General features: G+C 61.9%; 1 protein-coding gene across 11 annotated transcripts in view; it reads right to left on the reverse strand.

The window, feature by feature from the left end:
* The window catches only part of PTPRF (protein tyrosine phosphatase receptor type F), an 85,643-nt gene that overhangs the window by 13,442 nt on the left and 53,532 nt on the right, over window positions 1–18,669 (reverse strand). For 4 of the 11 annotated variants that reach the window (XM_036086090.2, XM_036086088.2, XM_078073272.1 and 1 more), the window contains 15 exons: window positions 18,257–18,526; window positions 16,184–16,765; window positions 15,795–15,931; window positions 15,178–15,322; window positions 11,390–11,695; window positions 10,548–10,741; window positions 7,628–7,654; window positions 6,176–6,293; window positions 5,507–6,085; window positions 4,770–4,867; window positions 4,363–4,616; window positions 4,180–4,273; window positions 3,359–3,574; window positions 2,878–3,032; window positions 71–186 (listed from right to left, as the gene is read on the reverse strand). In XM_036086090.2, coding sequence (XP_035941983.1) covers window positions 71–186; window positions 2,878–3,032; window positions 3,359–3,574; window positions 4,180–4,273; window positions 4,363–4,616; window positions 4,770–4,867; window positions 5,507–6,085; window positions 6,176–6,293; window positions 7,628–7,654; window positions 10,548–10,741; window positions 11,390–11,695; window positions 15,178–15,322; window positions 15,795–15,931; window positions 16,184–16,765; window positions 18,257–18,526 — 3,291 coding nt within the window. The remainder of the gene's footprint in view (window positions 1–70; window positions 187–2,877; window positions 3,033–3,358; window positions 3,575–4,179; window positions 4,274–4,362; window positions 4,617–4,769; window positions 4,868–5,506; window positions 6,086–6,175; window positions 6,294–7,627; window positions 7,655–10,547; window positions 10,742–11,389; window positions 11,696–15,177; window positions 15,323–15,794; window positions 15,932–16,183; window positions 16,766–18,256; window positions 18,527–18,669) is intronic. The other 7 variants (XM_036086091.2, XM_078073271.1, XM_036086098.2 and 4 more) reach the window with 5 other exon arrangements.

Here is an 18,669-nt window from a genome sequence, read left to right on the forward strand (position 1 = left end):
TGGGTTCTTGGTAGAGACTCCAGGACCTGCAGGCCTGGGCTGGGGCAGGTGGGCTGGGAAGCCACCCTACCTGGCGTCTGGTAGTTGAGCCTCCGCATCTCCACGGGGTCAGAGGAATGGGCCAGCAAGGAGTCCTTCAGCCCGATTGACTGCTCATCCTTGGACGATGGGGAGTGGGTCCTCTTCCTGAAAGGGCAGAAGGGCAGCTGGTGAGAACTTGAGGTCCAGGCAGAGGACAGAGACGGGAGGCGTGGCTGGCTGTGGCAGAGACCCTGTGCGTACGGCTCGGTCCCTCCCGCTGCCCCACCCCATCCTGGGGCCTCTGAGCACAGGGGGGTCAGTGGCAGAGCGGTTTAACACGGAGAACACAGGGTGGGGTGGGTGGGGACGCAGCAGCAGGACTGGGGGACAGACGGAAGGCCAGTGCAGCGACGGGGGAAGGGGTTGCAAAGGCTGGTGGTGCCTTCCAACAGAGGGCAGGTCACTGCTGGGCAGTGGCTGCTGTCCCCAAGGCCGCCACAGCTGAGGCAGCAGAAGCCACCAGGAATAAACATGCAAACGACACACAAGCTACACAAACATCACAGAGAGCCGGGCCCCAGTTGTCTGTCTCTCAGTATCAGGGTCAATGTCCAGAGCGGCAGGGGAGGGCCGGGGAAGGTGTCACCCTAGCTGGGCAGAGTCCTCCCTCACTGGCCTCAGCTCCCCCGTCTAGAAGGACAGGGTCAGAGACAGACTATGGGGTCTAGCTGCAGACGAGCATCCAGGAGCCGCTCCTGCTATGTGGACACAGGTGTTTGCGTAAGTGTGCACAAGTGTGTAAAAACACACACCTCCCCCTGCCTTGCAGCCAGTGCTCTTTGCACATACGTCTCCTGCAGTGCTTAGGTCATCTTAGAGAACCGGAGCCTGGTAGAAGGCTCTGGGGAGCTCGGAGTCAGTCTGTGCACTCAGGGAGGGCAGTGAGGTCTGCACTATGCTTGCGCCCTGGGGAAGGGGCGTCCCCTGGGCAGGGTATGAGTCGAGAGAGTCACAGAGCCCACCCTGGAGCCTGCTGAGCTGACCAGACAAGCACAGGCCAGGAGGCTTCTGGTCAAAGCCCCGCCCCTCCCTGCTGGGCCCGAAATGTGCACAGGGATAAGATGTGAAGGGGGAGGTGTGTGAAGAGAGAAGGAATGACTCCTACCTTTCTTGTTTACTAGGTCCCGAAAGACAGGCAAGGACAGAAGAAAGGAATGGTCATTGTTTCTGCCAAGCATTCAGGCCCTCTTACGACAAGGGGGACACTGAGGGACCTCTTTACGGCAGTTACGTGGCACTCACAGGCAGGGGTTGGCTCTCCTGACAGACCTCAGGACCCAGATGGGGTGGGAAGGAGGATGAGTGGGTGTGTGGGACACTCCTCGGGCCGCCCCCCTAGTCTCCATGCCCTGGACCAGGAAAGCCTGTGCCTTATTCACCCTGGGAGGAAGGAATCAACTCTGCAAGAAGGAGGCCCTCGGTTCAGGTCAGGGCCAGGGGAGAAATGGAGCACGGAGCAAGAACTGCTATGCGGAGACGAGTTCAGACATACAGACCAACGTGGGTTCACTGCAAGTATTCACAAACATACCCTATGGGCTCGGCAGTGTGGTGGGTGCTAGAAACACAGGCCTTGGGATGTGCCCACTGGGGCAGATGGGGGACAATGTGGGGAAGACGTGGGGACCCAGGAGAGTCTCGTGGGTACCAGAGTCTGGAAGGGAGTCTTTTTTTCTTTTTTTAAATTAAGTTCTAGGGGCTTGAACTCACAACCCCAAGATCAAGAGCTGCATACTCTGCTGATTGAGCCAGCCAGGTGCCCCTGGAAGGGAGCCTTGAAAGATGCAACGGCAGCCGCTGGGTGGGCCTGAGCGGGACAGCTGCAGTGTGGAGGGGGCGTAGCCCTGGCTGGCGGGGGGACTGCAGTAGTTCAGTGACGATGTTGGGAATGGCAGGAGGGGCCAGACTAGCCAGGTGTTTGATCGTCAGGTGACAGAGGGCGTGTTTTATTTTGGGAGCCACTAAAAAGTTTTAAACTGAGGGTGACAAATCTCTGGGGAGTACCTTTCAGGCTGGCAGGTGGATGGAGAGAGGGGGCGGCTCCAAGAGTAGGTGGCTACTACTACCCGAGAGAGAGGGCCGAGGAGCACTGTGTGCCAGGTGCCCAGCTGTGCCCGCACACATGTTGCCTTGTGGGGAGCCTCCGGGGAGAGGAGGAGCAGATGTAGCTATCCTCAAGACAGAAGTCGTAGGGGACCAGGCGGAGTGACAGGGGAGAGGGGGGTGAGGCTGGCACCCAGGTTTCTGGCTGCTAACTAGGTGGAGGGACCGGTCCCTTGTGATAGTGACTGCAGGGCAAGGTTAAGGGGAAGGTTCGAGACACACTGAGTCTGGGACAGCTGTGGGTGCTGTGGTTACCCCAGGAGCTCAATCAACGTGTGCCAAGTGAATGTCCGTGGATGTGTGGGCCTGCCGCTGGGTCCGGACCTCTTGAGGCCTAAGTGGGAGAGCCAGGCTGGGGAGTCACCTCGGGATGGTGGCAGAGCGAGTGCTGAAGGTAGGAGACCAGGGAGGGCAGTGTCCTGAAGCTTAAAGACAGACATGCTCACATCCACTGAAACAGAGAGACAGATGGATAGACGTGCCCAGGGATGCAAGTGAACCAGCCCTCTGTGAAGCTTTGGCTCCTCGTCACACCCAGGTTACTGCTCCCACTGTTCCGGGCTTCCCACTGAGCTCAGGAGCTGGAGTGCGGGCCGCTGCGGCTGCCCCGTACCTGCAGGACCCATGCCCGGAAGGACCTCCGAGCCCAGGGGCAGGTGGCTGTCCCCCCGGAGCCCTGAGTGCAGCACTCACCTCTTGAACAGGAGGATGGCGATGACAATGAGGATGATGAGGATGACCGCCAGGACGGGGCCTGTCACCCACAGCATCTCAGGCTCCTCCTGCTGCTGGGCTGGTGTCACCTGGACCACGATCTCATCGGAGTAGGGGCTGGAGGCATAGCGCTTCTGTGGCCCAGTGGAGGAACAGCACGGGTGATGAGCTCAGTGTGACATCCCCCACCCTCTGCCCACCAAACCCGGAGGAAGGGCTCTGGGGCTGGGCTACGCTGGGCTCGCTGGGCTGGCTCCTAAGTGGCTGACCTGAGCCTGGCCAGCTGACTAAGTCTCTAGAGCTGGATCAGGTCTGGCCTCCTGGGTCCTTGGGGCTGATGTCTTTCCAAATAACCTAGTGCAGGTCTGGGGTCTCTGGGGCAGCCCTAGGTCTGGGATCTCATAGTGTTTGAGCCTGGCCCCCTCTCGGGGTGCTGAGAGCCCAGGCGGCTAAGGCAGACCTGGTCCGTGGGTTCCTTCAGGGAGGCGAGCACGAAGCACTGATAGCTCAGGTCCGGAGACAGGGGCCGGTTGTAGAAGCCCCGGTAGCTCTTCTTGTCCCCCAGGGTGAAGGTCTCGGGGAGCACGTCCACCTGAGCAGCCACGTAGGGCTTCAGCCGCTCTGCCTGCCGCCGACGTCGCCGCTCCTCACCACCCTGCTCGATGGCCTCCAGAAGCTGACAGAGCAGAGCACAGGAGTCACGTCCGACCTCAGACCACGTGCCGCTGCGCCTGTGGCCTCAGACGCCTTCTCCCTGGACTGAGACCAAGGCTCACCCTGTGTAAGGGGCCTGAGCCTGGCCTGGTCCACTGTCCTCGCGGAATAACGCCACACACTAGCACACAGCAATGCCCCCCCCCCCACCTAGTTAGAAGAGGGCCTCTGGGCCACTTACCCCCCCCCCGCCCCCCGCCAACCAGAGAAGGCTGGCTCCACACATCTGCGAGAGCAGGACAGGGAATTCCCAATATGCTGGGGGTTCTACTCCAGCCCCACGGGACTGCCCCAAGTCTCTAGGGCTCAGGAGTCTCTAGACCTGCAGAGTGGTCTCTGCTTCCTCCTGTCCTGGGGGATTCTCAGCAAAACCCTCCAGGGAGTCTCTGTAAGCCTTCCAGGAGTTTCCTGAGAACTCCCAGGGGGCCGCTTCAGAGTCCCAGAGAGGCCCAGGCTGTCATCCAGAGCAGCCAGAGACAGATTCCAATTTGGGGGTGTCCCTGGGGCTGCAGCCAACCAGTGCAATGGGGGCTGTCACGAGTGGTGCCCCATCCCATCCGCGGGCACCTCGTCCAGCTCTAGCTCCTCGGGGGTGCTCCATCTCGGGGCCAGCATGCTCCCGCCCACACGGTCCACAGGTACCACCACGATGTAGAACCACCTGGGCGGGCAGAGTGGGAATCAGGGCTGTCGTCGTCCATGCTCGCGGCCCCGGCCCTGCCTCTACCCCGCGCGGCCTCATCTGCACACCTGATGAGGGAGGTGTCCTGCACGTGGGGCATGGAGAGGGTGAAGCGACCGTCCTCTACGTAGGCGGAGGCGGGCAGCGGCTTGTGCGGCAGGAGGTCCGGGGCCGTGCGGATGGACACGAGGTGCTGCAGGCCCCCGGCGCTGCTGCCACGGCTCATGAGCACAAACGAGTACTCTGTGTTTGGCTGCAGGTCTGCAATCAGTTTCCGCATGGAGTGCCCGTCCACCTCCACACTCTGCCCGTTGTACAGAATCTGGCGGGGGGAGGGACAGGCAGGGCGCGGAGGTGAGCCTCCCCATCATGGGCCCACGGGGCGGGGCAGGTGTGCGTGCCCAGCCGGGAAGCTGCGGCACCAACGCCCACACGTGGGACCGGAGGGACAGCCCCCGGCAGGGCCCTCACCCACCTTGAAGGGTACAGCCGACTTGTAGGAGTCGGGGACCTCCCAGCTGAGCAGCACAGACGTCTTCATCGCGGCCGCCACGCGGAAGTTCTTGGCAAACACTGTGGAACACAATGGGGGGGGGAGGGGACTGTCAGCTCTGGCCATGTAACCGGGCTGGGGAGAATGGTTCCCTGCCGGGAGCAGGTGCCAGTCAGGGCTGGGGGTCAGGAATGGCTGCAGAGGCCAGGTACCCCACTCCTAGCCAGCTTCCAATCAATCACACAGCTCAGCTCTCAGCCCAAACTCCTCTTCACAGTGAGTACCGAGCCGGGCAGATGCCACAGGACCCACGGTCGGGATCTCCAGAGGTGCTGGTCAGTGACCAGATGTCAGTGGGATTTGGTCATGAGCAGCCTGTGACCCCACACCAGAGCACAGTGGAGCACGTTCACTAGAAGTCAGTGGGTCAGGGCCTTGAGAGATTAGTGTCCCACACCCAAGCATGGTGATGCAAAAGAGATCAGCGGGTCAAAGTCATGAGAGATTGGAGTCGCACAGCAGAGATCAGTAGGTTAAGGAGAGCAGAGGTTAAGGGTCGCACACTGAAACCGTGGCGCCTGTTGGCTAGAGGTTAGTAGTCACGGTCATGAGAGACTGGAGGGTCACACAGCAGAGGCTGGTGGATCACAGTCACCAGAGGTCAGTGGGTCAAGGAGAGCAGAGGTCCCCAGGCGCGGCCACGTGCCCGCAGCACACACCTTGCTCCATGGGCATGGTCCGGGACTGGATGCTGGGGCTGAGTGGGCCGGCGCCTTTGCTGGTCCGGGCTCGGACCTTGATGTCGTAAGTGGTGTCCGGCTTGAGGCCGGAGAGCGTGAGGCGGGTGTCGGCGGTGAGGTTCTGCAGCTCCTGCTGGCTGTTGATGTCACGGTACACCACGGAGTAGTTGGTGATGCGCCCATTCCTCTCCGCCAGCACCGGGGGGTCCCAGGTCAGCTCCGTGGTGGAGGTGGTCAGCCCTATCACACGCAGGTTTTGGGGGAAGCCGCTGGGTATGTCCTCGGGAGTCGTGATCTCCTTCTCGAACTCCTCTCCTAGGCCAGCCCGGTTCTTGGCGGCCAGCTGGAAGACGTAGGTGGCTCCCTTGTGTAGGCCGATGACAGTAAAGTGCTGTCTGTCCTTGCCAAAATCCATGACGTTGGGCTCTGCCTCGTCGGCCCGGCGGTACTGCAGCCGGTAGCCCAGCAGCTCCCCGGGGAGCTCCTTGGGGGGTTGCCACTGCAGCAGCGCGGTGTTCATGGCCGTGGTGCTGACCATCATGGTGGGCCGGCCTGGGACTGAACAACCACGCGCCGGGCTCTGGTGCCGCCCACCCGGCTGCCCGCCCTTCCCCCCACCCCCGGCTCCATCCCTGACCCCTCACTCACCTGCCCCCGTCGTCGTGACAATTTTGGGCTTGCTGCGGGCACCATCCCCCTTGGTGGTGTAGGCGGCGACGGTAACGGAGTAGGTAGTCTCTGGGGTCAGGCCGCTGATGGTGGTTTCCTAAGGAGGAGGAGGGGCTCGTTCCCATCACCGAGGAGCAAGGAGGCCAGACCGTGCCAGCCACCTCAGGACCTCAGCTGGCAGGGAGTCTCTGGGGCACATGGGGCCAGAGGTCCTGGGGGTGGCGGGGCTGTGCAAGGCTGGACGCTGCCGGATGCACGGCAGGCGGGTGGGATGTGTGCCCAGGAGGACCCCGCCCGTCCCAGGAGCTGCACGCCGGGAGCAGACAGCTCCCTCTTCCTTTCAGGTAAGAACAAAGGCTACACTGTTCCTCTACTCCACTGCGCCGCGAATGACACCTCACGACGTCTGTGCACAGGGGACACACGGGGCGAGCACCTTGCACGGCTCCCGGCACGCATGTGCACGCAGCCTACAGCTCCCGTGTAAGCAGGCAGAGGGCCACTGCGGTGCATGCGCCATGCACACACCCGTCCACACCCACACCCACAGGCAAGGTGGAGTGGGTCAAGGTGCTACCCTGCAGGACCAGGTCAGGGCCCCGTCTAACCTCATGTAGGAATGGGCTCTGTGAACACCGCGTGCCTCGCAATACCTTGTGAGACGGGGAAGAGAAACGAGGACAGAAAACCCCCACCGTGGGGAACATTACTTCCCTGCTGTCTCGGGTGAGGCCTAAGGAGTCAGCCAGGGCAGGGTGTCCCAGCCTCGGCAGGCCCCGCCTATGCCCATCTCCAGCCGAGGCATTACTTCCAGACATGCGGAGGAACACCACAGGAGGCCAAGCCACGCCACACGGGTTGGGGGGGGGGGGGAAAGAGTGGGAAGAATGGGGGGGGACCACCATGCGGTGGGAACAGAGCTGTCACCACCAACCCTGGTGTCCCTCCAGCTCCAGGTCTCAGGTGGGGCCGCTGCAGCCACCACCGACCCCTCGCAGACACCCTCCTGCCCCAGCTGGAGGGTGTCCCAGGGCTGGGGCCCCAGAATGCACCAATGCCAGAACCAGCTCCCCAGATTTCCCTCCCAGCCTGGGCCCGGGAGCAGGTGATTTTTCACTCCAGGGATCAATAAGGCCTAATGATCAGGATCGGATTTAACTGCATCCCCGTCTGGCCAGAGCAGGGGCCAGGCCTTGGTCGATCACAAACACTGGCCTAAAACGGCTGCTCGACAGGCGAGAAGTTAAGGATTAGAGGAAATGCCAATCGCTGCTCAGCTCGCCGCCTGAGCCTAAACGCCAATTTTCTCCGGATGTGGCTGGTGCCCCGCGGACCTTGGCGGCTCAGGCTGGGGGGAAGGTGGGGGAGGGGAGCGTCCCGCGAGCCCAGCCTGACCCAGGTCTCGCCCGCGCTCGCACACCTGTTACTTACATAGTCCTCGGACTCCTCTGGCCGCCACTGACCGCGGGAGGGAGAGAAAGGGAGACAGGATGTGAAGGACTCTGTCTGCAGTGGGCCTGGCCTGGGCAGGGCACAGGGAGGGCACGGGCCTCTACAGGGCCTGCCCATGGGGGTATCACCCCAGGACCATTCCCCATCTGCAGATCCCAGCCCATGCTGTTTGCCAGGGCTGAGGAGGGGAGTGAGACTGGGAGGGCACACAGCCTGATGGGGAAGTGGGGGGGAACGGCTCCAGGACACACAGGGACCAGAGAGCGCCACCTATAGGTGCTTTGAGGGAGAGGCCACCAGACATGGGGGAAGACATCCTACTCCTCTGGCAGAGTCTGGCCTGGGCCAGTCCCGGCCTATGCCTGTTGTTGTGGTATGATTATTCAGTGTCTCCTTCCACTTTCCCAAGTCTCCCAGTTGGAAGACAGATTACGCAGCTGGCCCAGGCAGGAGCGTAGCCCAGAAGAGAGCTGCACCGGGGCCAGGAGGGGGCGGGCAGGCTGGCCAGCAAGATGTTGAGAGTGTGAATGCCAAGCGTGGAGCCTGGGCCCTTGCCCACAGGCACAGGGGAAGCACTCAGATGCTGTTCCTTCCTGGGGGTGCCTGAGATCTCACTGCGGTGGGAAGGCATATTTCAGGGCTGGCAATGTCGGTATTTCTTGGTACACTCTTCTTTAGGCCACAGTGCGTGTAGGTGCACTAGCTGGACAGACAGGGGGAGTGAGGTGTCCCTTCTGAGGTCCTGTGGCACCGAAGGGCTGAGGTTGGCCAGTGTCCAGCACCGCAGAGGGACCATGGGTCCTTTGGCCCAACCACCCTCGAAGTGCTGGTCTGGCCTCTGTCCCCTGACTCCAGTTCCTCCTGTTCTGGGAAGCTCTGTTGGAAAGGTCTTGCAAGAAGCGTGGGACAGAATATGGCAAGAGGCCATCAATGGGTCCCGACTGGCCGTGACCACCTTTAACGGTGTGGCTGGGCCCACCTCTGCTCCAGCTTCCTTGTTGGGGCGGGGCGGGGAAGACTCTTCCTGTCCACGCCAGGCCTGGGCATGAAGTCCTCACAGAGCACCTCTCCCGTGTCGGAGGCAAAGTGAGGGAGGAGAAGGAAAGACAAAGTGGATGAAGCAAAATGGAGGGAGAAAGGACGGAAGGGAGCAGCGGAAAAGAGAAAGGCGAAGAGACTGAGGCAGGCACAGTCAGTGGGAGGAGACAGAGAGAGGGAGGAAAAACGTACTGTGAGAAACAGATAAACCTGAGATGGAGACATACATAAAAGGTGACAGGCCTGGCCGCACACTCAAGGTGGGTGTGACCCCTGTGCTTCTTCCAGAACTGATGGGGGCCCCGGGCTAAGCGGCTGGGGCTGCTGGGTGAAGAGGGACCGGCTGTGGAGTCCTGGACAGGGTGGTCAGGGGACAGCTGGGCCCTGTGGCCAGGCTGGGGACCAGGCCCTCCACCTTCAGTTGGCTTTCCTGGAGCCCCGGGCTCATGTCCACCCCGTCACAGCATGTCTGAGGCCACAGGGACAGCGTCCCTCCTCCTGTGGCCCAGCTCCCTTCCAACCACTTGGAAGCAGAAGGGGGCACCTGAAAGGGTGGCTCTGAACCCCACTGGCTGCAGCTGTGCCTTGGGCCCCCAAGGATGGGAGGGGCTGGAGGGAGCCCATTCCCGGGATGTTTCTGGGTGGGTGTGTCAGTGGAGGCTCCAGGAGGAGTCCTCAACCTGCCCCAGGAATGCACATGTCCGCCTCCTCCACCCTGGTTCTCTCTCAGCGCTGGCCAGGCTGAGAGGAGGAAGACAGCCCCCTCGGGCCAGAGAGGAATTTTGGCTGAGTGCTAAGCCCAGCCGGAGGCATGAAGGCCCCATTTGTCCGTGTGGGTGAGCCCACCCTGAGCACAGCATGGAGAATACAGGGTCTGTCCCTGCACCTCTGGGCCCTGCCCAGGGAGGGGGGGAAAGCTGGACAGGGTGGGCATGTGGGCTCTGAAGGGAACCTGGGCTCCTTCCCCCAGGGCTGGCTCAGTGCTGCCCACTGTGGATCCCCTCCCAGGGGCCCGTTTCTGGCTGGGGAGACCTTGAAAGCAGACCACACCAGGTGTTAGGACTCTTCGGCAGAATATTTGGGGAGGAAACTCGCCATAGCAATTACAGCTCTTTCCAGGAGTCCAGAGACTGGGTTTCCTGTCCAAGCTCAACCACCGACTTACTTACAGGGAAATTCTGGGCCATTCACATAACCTCCCAGTATCCCAGATTCTTTCCGGAATAGCAAGCCAGTGCTCAGGATACCCCGGGGACCTTACCCCAAGTGCACAGAGGAAGACATGAGGCTGGCTGCCAGGCCCACACCTTGAGTGTAAACACCAGGGGTTGAGCCATCCTCCTGGGGGCCAGGCCCAGAGCAACAGCCCAGCCCAGCCAGTCACAAAACTCCCCCGAGCGGGGGCAGACGGCGGCAGGAGCACTGTCCCTGCCCTGGCTGGGAGAGGAAAGGCCGCCCAGCCCAGCACCGTTGAGAAGGAAGGCAAATCTTAAATCCCAGCCTAACTGACAGTGAATGAGCTTCCTGCAAAACACAAAGCAGGGCTTGGGGGGGGGGGGGGGCGAAGCCTGGGCAGGGGGTGACAATGGAAGCCGGGGTCTGTGCTCCTAACTGCTAGTGCTGGTACGTGAGCCACAGAAGTGACTGCCAGGCAGACCCAAGATGGCAGAGGGAGTGTTCCTGGAACCTAGCCCTAACCTCCTGGTCTGAGCACCTCCCAAACCTGACGCACAGCAGGACATCTCGGTGTCTGAGTCCTCTGAGGGCAGGCAGGGGACAGCGGCAAACCTGGGCTCCACAGAGGTAGAGAAGCGTGCTGGTGTTGTCCACCTTCCCACCCCACTACCTCCCAGGGGCGCACCTGGGCCTCCGCCAGCATGACGTCCTGGATGATGGGTGGGCCGCGGGGCTCGCCGTTCTCTAGCCGCACATAGGTGACCTGGTAGCCGCGGATCTGGCCATGCTGCTTGCTGGGGACGGGCAGCTTCCAAGAGACATGCACAGCCGTGGAATTCAGTGGCTCCACCTCTACCTTCCGTGGTGGCCCACTGGGCACTGGGGACCAGGAAGAGAAGAGAGTCAGGCCTGGTGGAATGGACCTTGGTTCGGGGGGGGGGGTGGCACAGCACGCTCCAGGGCCTTGCCTTTGCACTCCACTGCCCCAGGAATGGCCCTGGTGTGGTTTCTGTACACTGTCCCTGCTGAGAACAGGGAGGGCTCCCTCTGCCTAGCACAAGGAAGGCCTGCCCACCCCTCTGGCCCTGAGCTACCTCACTTGGTGGGAAGAGTAGGGGTGAGGCACAAGGCCTTTGGCCACCCTAAAGTCAGCACAACCTGTCCCATCTTCTTCTGGGCCCCCTACATCATGCCAATGTCTGGCCAAGACCAAGTCTCGTTGATTCTACTCTGAGCGTCTCTTGCACCAGTCTTTCCAATCACCACCTCCCAGATCTTAGGTGGGGGCTGCTTCTTCTGCCTTAGCCTTGCGAGGCCCCAGCTGCCTTGGAGCTAGCCCCACAGGCTGCGATTTGGGCACAGGCCATCCCATCAGCTACATTTCCCCAGTGTGGGCTACTAAGCCTGCACCAGGAAGGACTCGCCTTCCTGGCTTGTGTGAGGCAAAGGCCCTGGGCGTGCGAGGTGCATGGTGTCTGGGAGGGGGGCCTCCCCTCCCCCGCCCCTCCCCTCGGCACCACTGCCTACCGTCCTCGTCTGTGCGCACTAGCACCGGGCTGCTCTCCGGGCCGGGGCCTACGTCTGTGTGCGCCCGCACCCACACCCGGTACTCCGTCCACTTCTCCAGGCCCACCAGGTCCCAGCTGGAGTGCTCGCGACTGATGCTCTCCACCACATGCCGCCCTCGGTCCTCGCCGTCCACTGCCTCGTAGGCCACCGAGTACTGGGTGATGACACCGTTGCGGCTGGCGGCCGGCGGCGGGACCCAACTTACCCGGACTGTGGTGGAGCCCGTGCTCACACAGGTCACCTTCTGGGGAGGGGCAGAGGGGGCTGGGGAAGACAAATGGGGGGAAGCAGGCAGATGGAGGGTGGGGGTCGCAGGCACAGTGACTAGTCACAGAGGATGGAAAACTCACCCAGGCGGGCTACTTCCTGAGTGCAGAATGGCTATCCCAGGGCCCCTCCTAGGCAGGCTGTCACCACCGCCGCCAGCCAGCCCGGCTCCCTCTGGCCCACAGGCTCTACACATGCACGCGCACGTGCACGGGGCCTCCCACACATACATATGGTGTCTTTCACACATATAGGGTCTAACAGCACCTCACACACACACAAGGTCTCTCCCACACATAAGAACTGTCTCGCATAAAACACACACCCTGCCGCATACACACAGACATGGGTCATGACTCCCAGTGTCACACACATGTGCCCCTGGTCACACACACAACCACGCATGGAGAACCTCCCGCTGCTGGGCCCATAGCTCTCGTCAGGACTAGCAGCCCCAGTCTTCTGGCACAAGGTCGCTGTGACCTGTGCCTACTTGTAGATGGGACAGGGTGCCTGTGTGTGAGCCACAAGCAGCCACAGAGACCAGAGGCCAGATGGGAAAGAGGCCAATGGCCCTGGCTAATTTGGAGAAAATGCACCCCATGGAGGTGCTCTCACTCAACGAGTTCCTTGGGGTTAGAACTGTGCCCCCCTTGTTCCCAGCGACGTTCCCAAGCCTTATCCTCATTGAGGAACCTGGTGCTATTACACGGCTTCCTCACCATCTCGAGTTCTGCCCCTACCCCTTACCAGAGTGACTTCAGCAGTCTCCCTCCCTGGCCCCGGAGCCCCTCATCTCCAGGGCTTTCTCCCCTGCTCTGCTGTGGCCATGCCCTAGATATTGCCACGACTCAGAATGGCCCTACTCCCCAAACCGGGGCCTCCAACATCCCCTTGCAGACCCTCACCTTGTCCCAGCACAGCTGCTCAAGGTCCCCAGCACTGTGCTGGCTCTTCACCCCCCTGGGGGCCTCCACCCACGGACCTACCATCCTTACCACCCTCGATATTGGGCTTTGACCCCGAGGTCCTGTACCTCACCACTCGACACATACCCCCAACTCCCCCACCTGCTTCTCTTCCCACACTCCTGCCCAGCCTGTGCCAAGCCCTGGATGGAGCCAATCCTCTGCCCTCTTCAAGGCGGTGCTGTCAGCTGCCCTGGAAGGCTGGCATCCTATGAGCACGTCCCCAGTGGCCTCACCTGGGCCTTGCCTGCAGCCCGCGGCCTCTGTTCTCTGCCCAGCTCCCTCCGCCGGAGCTCCTTCCGCTGCTGCACACAGAACGCTCTCAACCTCCTCCACGCTCCGCTAACCTCCAGCTCTCAGCACACAACTGTCTCCCACTTTGCAGAGAAAACTGAAGCCTCTCACCAGCAGCTCCCTCCATCTCTCGCTACCAAACCCACCGAACAATTGCAATCTCACTGAGCCACCCTTGCTTCCCACGAGGAGGGAGGTGTGCCCTGCCATCTAAGGTGGAGCTCTCCCATCCACGCTCTGTCGCTGAGTCCCCAAAATCCTTCTCTTTCCCGAATTTTCGACTTCTCCATGTGGGCTCATTCCTAGTTAACATTTAAACATGCTCGAATTTTCCTATCTTAAAAGACAAAACCCATCCTCAGGCCCACAGCACCCTTCCTCCCGCTGCAGCGGTCCCCTCCCTCCAGCTAGTCCTCACAGCCCTCGTCCCAGGCCCCACCCCCAGGTACCCGACGCAGCGGAGGACGCAGCGGATACTCCTGTGTTCCTCTGGCCCTGATGGCTCGGCAGCAGCATCTCGTCTGCTCCTTCAAACTCTCTTCTTCCAACCTCCAAGACGCTCTCCTCTCCGGGATTTCCTGCTGTCTTTGGTCATCCTCCTCAGGGTCCCCCAGCTCTAACCCAGCATGGCCGCTCGCACGGCGTAGGGCCTCCCTGGCTGCGGCGCCTGCTTCGGTCCCACTTCCAACCCTCTTCCCAGGTCTACACACCAGAAGCACAGAATTCGCACGACGTTCCCCTTTCCCTCAGCATCCCAAAGCCAGTCCGCCACCAGGTCCCGGGGAGCTGGCACCCTAGACGGCTCTAATCCACCGCCACTCCGAGCTGAGCTGCCACTTCTGGCTTCGACTACCGCCCGGCCTCCTCGCCGGTGTCTGGCATGCTGCTGGGCTGTCCCTCATGTTCTCGCCCAGCGGCCAGCCAGCCCTCCCACCTGTCCCCTCAACCTGCGGCCAGCTGCTTCAGCCACACTGGCCCCCTGCTCCCCCCTGCCCACAACTAAGTGCCTTCCCGCTTTGCACCTGCTGACCTCCTGCCTGGGGCCTGTGTCCCCCCCAAGGAAGCCCCCCCGCCTGGCCCCCTCAGACCAGACGAAGCTCCCACCCCGTCATCTCTCCACTGTTTGTCCCCTCCACAGCACTTTACCCAAATGTAATTAAAAGCTCATTTGGGTAATTGCAGGTTTAATATCTTTCTGCCCCACCAGACGAGGATCCCTGCAAGCAGAGGCCAAGCCCGGGTCATGCTGCCAGGCCTGCACTGTGCATGGGCCCCGCAGGAGCGCAGCAAGTGCTTGTAGGATGAACCCGTGCACACTAGGTCACGCGTGGCCTCCCCTCATCACTGGCACACTCACACCCAGTCCCATGTCACATGGACCGCCTCACAGATACTGCTGTGTTTAAGGCTGTCACATGTGCTCACTGCCCCGTGCCGTGGCCCCCACGGTGAGGACACAGAGCCTCGCGGCCACTCAATCACTGCAGCACACCAGACACTCACTCTTACAGATGCGGCACCGCCAGGTGGTTGGACGGGGTCGCACGCGGCCTGGCGGCGTCCGTTCCCCATACACAGGAATGTATACGGAAACACAGTTAACACACAAAGCCACAAGGCAGTCACGCAAACGGGCTGGCGGGCAGCCTCACACGCGGAAGACCGCGCGCTCCTAAGGCAGGCACGTAGACCTTCTCACAGACGTGTCCCTACGTGTGGCTGGCTCAGTGTGAGATGACACAGCTCACATACTCTTCTCATGGTGGGGGGGTCATGAGGCAGGGAATGTAGGTGATAGGGGAGATGAGATGTGGGGATATGGAGAGGGGAGGACAGCTGCCAAAGCGGGGACATGTCTGAGACACAGCAAGCATGGCCGTCCCACTGCTGAGAGTGGCCTAGTCAGCTAGTGTGACCAGCACAGACGGGGGAGGGGGATGAGTCACAGACACAGAACTTACCTGGCCGGGGTGGGGGTGGGGGGGCTGGGGAAGGGAGGGGCAGAAGTCGGGCGGGGAGCAGCGTGGCCAACAGCTGCCTGGACGCGGACCGGCGGGAACTTACCTGTCCCTCTCTCAGGGTCCGGAGCCGGAGCCCAGACCAGAGTCCAGGCCAGGGCCCAGCAGACCTGACCACGCCCCTGGCCAAGGGGGAAGGGTGTGTGTGTCTGAGTCCCAGCCCAGGTGTAAGCAGGCAGGAGCCTCAGGAGACACTTACTGGACTGTGCCGTGCGGGCCTCAATGGTGGGGGTGGAGACGCCCACCCCCATCTCGGAACGGGCGGCCAGCTGGAAGTAGTACAGTGTGTCAGGCTTCAGGTCCTCTAGGGTGTACGAGGAGGTGGGATCGAAGGTCACCTTGTGCTGGAAGAGCAGGGAGCACTCACTGACTGCTCTGACCTCACAGGTCACTCAGAGGGTGTTCCCCAACATGGGCTGCAGCTGACCCCTCTGGACCCACTGTGGCTCCAGGGCTGGCTCCATGTCACATGGCCACCTGGACTGCACAGGGGACACGGCGCAGCCCAGGCCACGAACACCTCGCCGACTACACAGCCATGAACGCCTGAGACAAGGGCCTCCGGTGGGGAATTTGAGGGCTCTGCCAGTGCCATGTGAGCCACAGAGCCTAAGAGACCCAAGGACAGACCTGGGGACTCTGCCCCCAGCACAGGGGTGACAAGGACAACAGATCATACCGGCCACGTGAGCCCCAGGGCCCCAGGGAGAAGCCTAGGGCTTGTGTCCGTACAACCACAAAATCCAGAAAGCCTGCCGGGGTGAGCCCAGCACAGACAGAGGGGCCCTCCTCCTCTTGTCCCCGCCGAGCACTCACCTGCTGACCTTCATCCTCTGCTGCCCAGTACACCAGTTCATACTTGACGATCCGCTCCTGCGGGGGCAGCAGCCATGAGAGCTGGATCCTGGTGTCCGACTCCGCCTCCGCCTGGAAGTCCGCCGGTTGGGCAGGCACTGCAACACCCCCACGCCAGGCGCCGTGAGCTCCCCAGTTCCCCTCGAGGGCAGGGGTGCCCAGAGAAAGGAGGCAGGGGAAGACACCCCCGCACCCCTGCCCTGCATCCCAGGCGACCACACACGTGGGGAATACAGGCCCTCCTCCTCCCGCAGCCCCTGAGCCCACGGCCTGAGGGCAGGGGCCCCGCCACGGTCTTGCCCGCCCCGGCTCCGCTGCCGCCGCCCAGCCGGCGTGCTGCCCGCACCTACCTCCCTGTTGCGTCTTGACCTGGATGGTGGGGCTGGGAGGGCCGTCGCCCACGGCCGTGAAGGCCAGCACGCGCAGGCTGTAGGTGATACCAGGCAGCAGGCTGCCCACGGTGGTGAGAAGCCCCGCATCTGTGTTGTGCTTGTGCCAGGCGCTCAGGGGGCGGCGGGAGTCGGGCGTGTAGTAGACGCGGTAGCCTCGCACCAGGCCGTTGGGCTCCTCGGGCGGCTCCCACTGCACCAGCATGGTGCTGGCGCTCAGCATGCGTGCCTGCACGCGGCGCGGGGGGCTGGAGGGCGCCTGCTCCCCCGTGCGGGCCCGCACCGCCTCGCTGGGCGCTCCTCGGCCGATGCTGTTCACCGCCAGCACGCGGAAGGCGTACTCCGAGAAAGGGCTGAGGCCGCCAATGCTGTAGCGGGTGGTGGCCACGCCATCCACCTCCTGGAAGGGCCCCTCCGCACCTGCCGCACGGTACTGGATGCCGTAGTAGGACACAGGCTCAGAGTTCCCAGAGTCCCAGGTCAGGGTGACGCTGGTGGCAGTTGTCTCTGTCACCACGAGGTCAATCGGAGGTTTCGGCAGAGCTGGGAACAAAGTGGGAGGCTCAGAGCTGCCTGAGGTCATGACCCCAGGAGCCAACCCTGCCCTTGGTGTTACCCAACCAGAGTGTGGTTGACCTCCACAGCCCACCTTGAAGAATGGCCCGGAAAGCTCTAGGTGACCTCTAAGGGCACCACCTAGTGGGGGATGGTGACCCTTGTCAGTGCCCCCAGGGGCCTTTGGTCATCTAGTGTCTACCTGCACCACTTCCAGAACTCACTGGATCCCCTCCTAATAGACCCAGAGGTGGTGTAGCGACTGGGTCTCGTGCAGATGGAAGGCGCACAGGCTGAAAGGTGGAGGTCTGCCTCTGGGGCCTGCCTACGCTCACCTGTGGCCACTCACGTATAACTGGGGTTGGTGTCGGGGACAGACGTGCCTGAGAGAACAGCCTGGATTTTAGAGTGATGGGGCTGCTGGCCCTTCACACCTGTGGCTTGGCTCAAATTGAAGGTGGAGAAGTCCCAGACCCACAGCCAACCACTTAACAAATAAGTACCAAGTGCCTACTAAGTGCTGGGCACTGCGCTGGGGCTGAGGACACAGGTCGCACAGTTGGGTCATATGCCTGCTCTCGTTTACATTCTAGGGTGAGTGGAAAGCGCCGAGTCCATAATCATGACTCTGGGGCAGGCAAAGAGAGCGGCAAGCAGGATGCTGAGCTGGGGCAAATCCAGAAGGCCTCACAGGGCTGAGACCTGGACAGTGAGAGGACCAGCATGGCGAGGGCGCCGTGAAGGCCTGGCGGAACTGAGCTGAGCCAGTAGGGCCAGGCAAGGGAGTGAAGATCCCAGTCTTTACCCTAAAAGCAACGGGAAGTCACTAGAGAGCCGTTTCTCAAAACAGAGCGGTGAGATCCTGCTTTACATCTTCAAAAGATCATCCTAGTTGCAGAACGGAGGATGGCTCTGAGCGGGGAGGAGTGGAAGCAGGGAGCCTGGAGGAGTGCGCGTGCCTATCCCAGGGCTCTGGCGGAGAGCCCACGTCCCCATGGCCATTCTTTCACCACATCCTTGCCAGGAGGCTGGTAAACCTGAGGGTCTGGTGCCATGTGTAGTGGTTAGGGGGCCGTGCTGTGGCATCAGACCCCCAAGGGTTCAAGTCCCTGCTCTGTCATTTACTCCCACATGACCCTGCACCTCCGCTTCCTCATCTATACAAGGGGGACGAGAATGTCTACCTCCCAGGGTAGACACAGACTGAACAAAGTGATCTGTGCTTGCCACCACAGCATCTGCCCCCAGGACGTCAGTACCTGTTGGCTATTATTATGAACACCAAGAATTACAGAAACCCCTCTCTCCACTACTGAGGGCCAGCAGGACCCCAGGAGGCACCCAGAAGAGGGCAATGATCCCTCGACCTCATCCACCCCCACAACAGCCACGCTCACCTGCTACGGGTGCTGGGACCTCCTGTTGCCCTCCACAACGGGGCAGGCCACAGGCCACGGCAGGCACGCATGTGGCACTCACCTTTCACTGTGACCTGGGCTGTGGCCTCGATCATGCCTAGAGAGGAGATGGCCACGCAGGTGTAGTTGGCAGAGCGCACGACATTGCTGAGCTCCAGCACATTGCGGCCGACCGGCATCTCATCCTCCTTGGTGAGCTCCTCAGCCCCCAACATCCACTTCACGTAGGGCATGGGCGCGCCCACCGCAACACAAGTCAGGTTCACGCTGCCACCCGGCATCACCTCCTGGCTGCTGGGAGGGATGGAGAAACGAGGAGCCACACGGCGCACTGTGGGAGGAGGGAGAGAGACACTCACAGGCCGGGCAAGACACTCAAGAGGATGGAAGGGCAGGGGCCCCTCATCCAGGAAGCCCCTCTTGTCAGAGCCGAACCCACCTCAGAGACAGGTGGGGCAGAGTCCCTGGGCCCCA

Source organism: Halichoerus grypus, chromosome 5, assembly GCF_964656455.1.
Source record: "Halichoerus grypus chromosome 5, mHalGry1.hap1.1, whole genome shotgun sequence".
Taxonomy (NCBI): Eukaryota; Metazoa; Chordata; class Mammalia; order Carnivora; family Phocidae; genus Halichoerus; species Halichoerus grypus.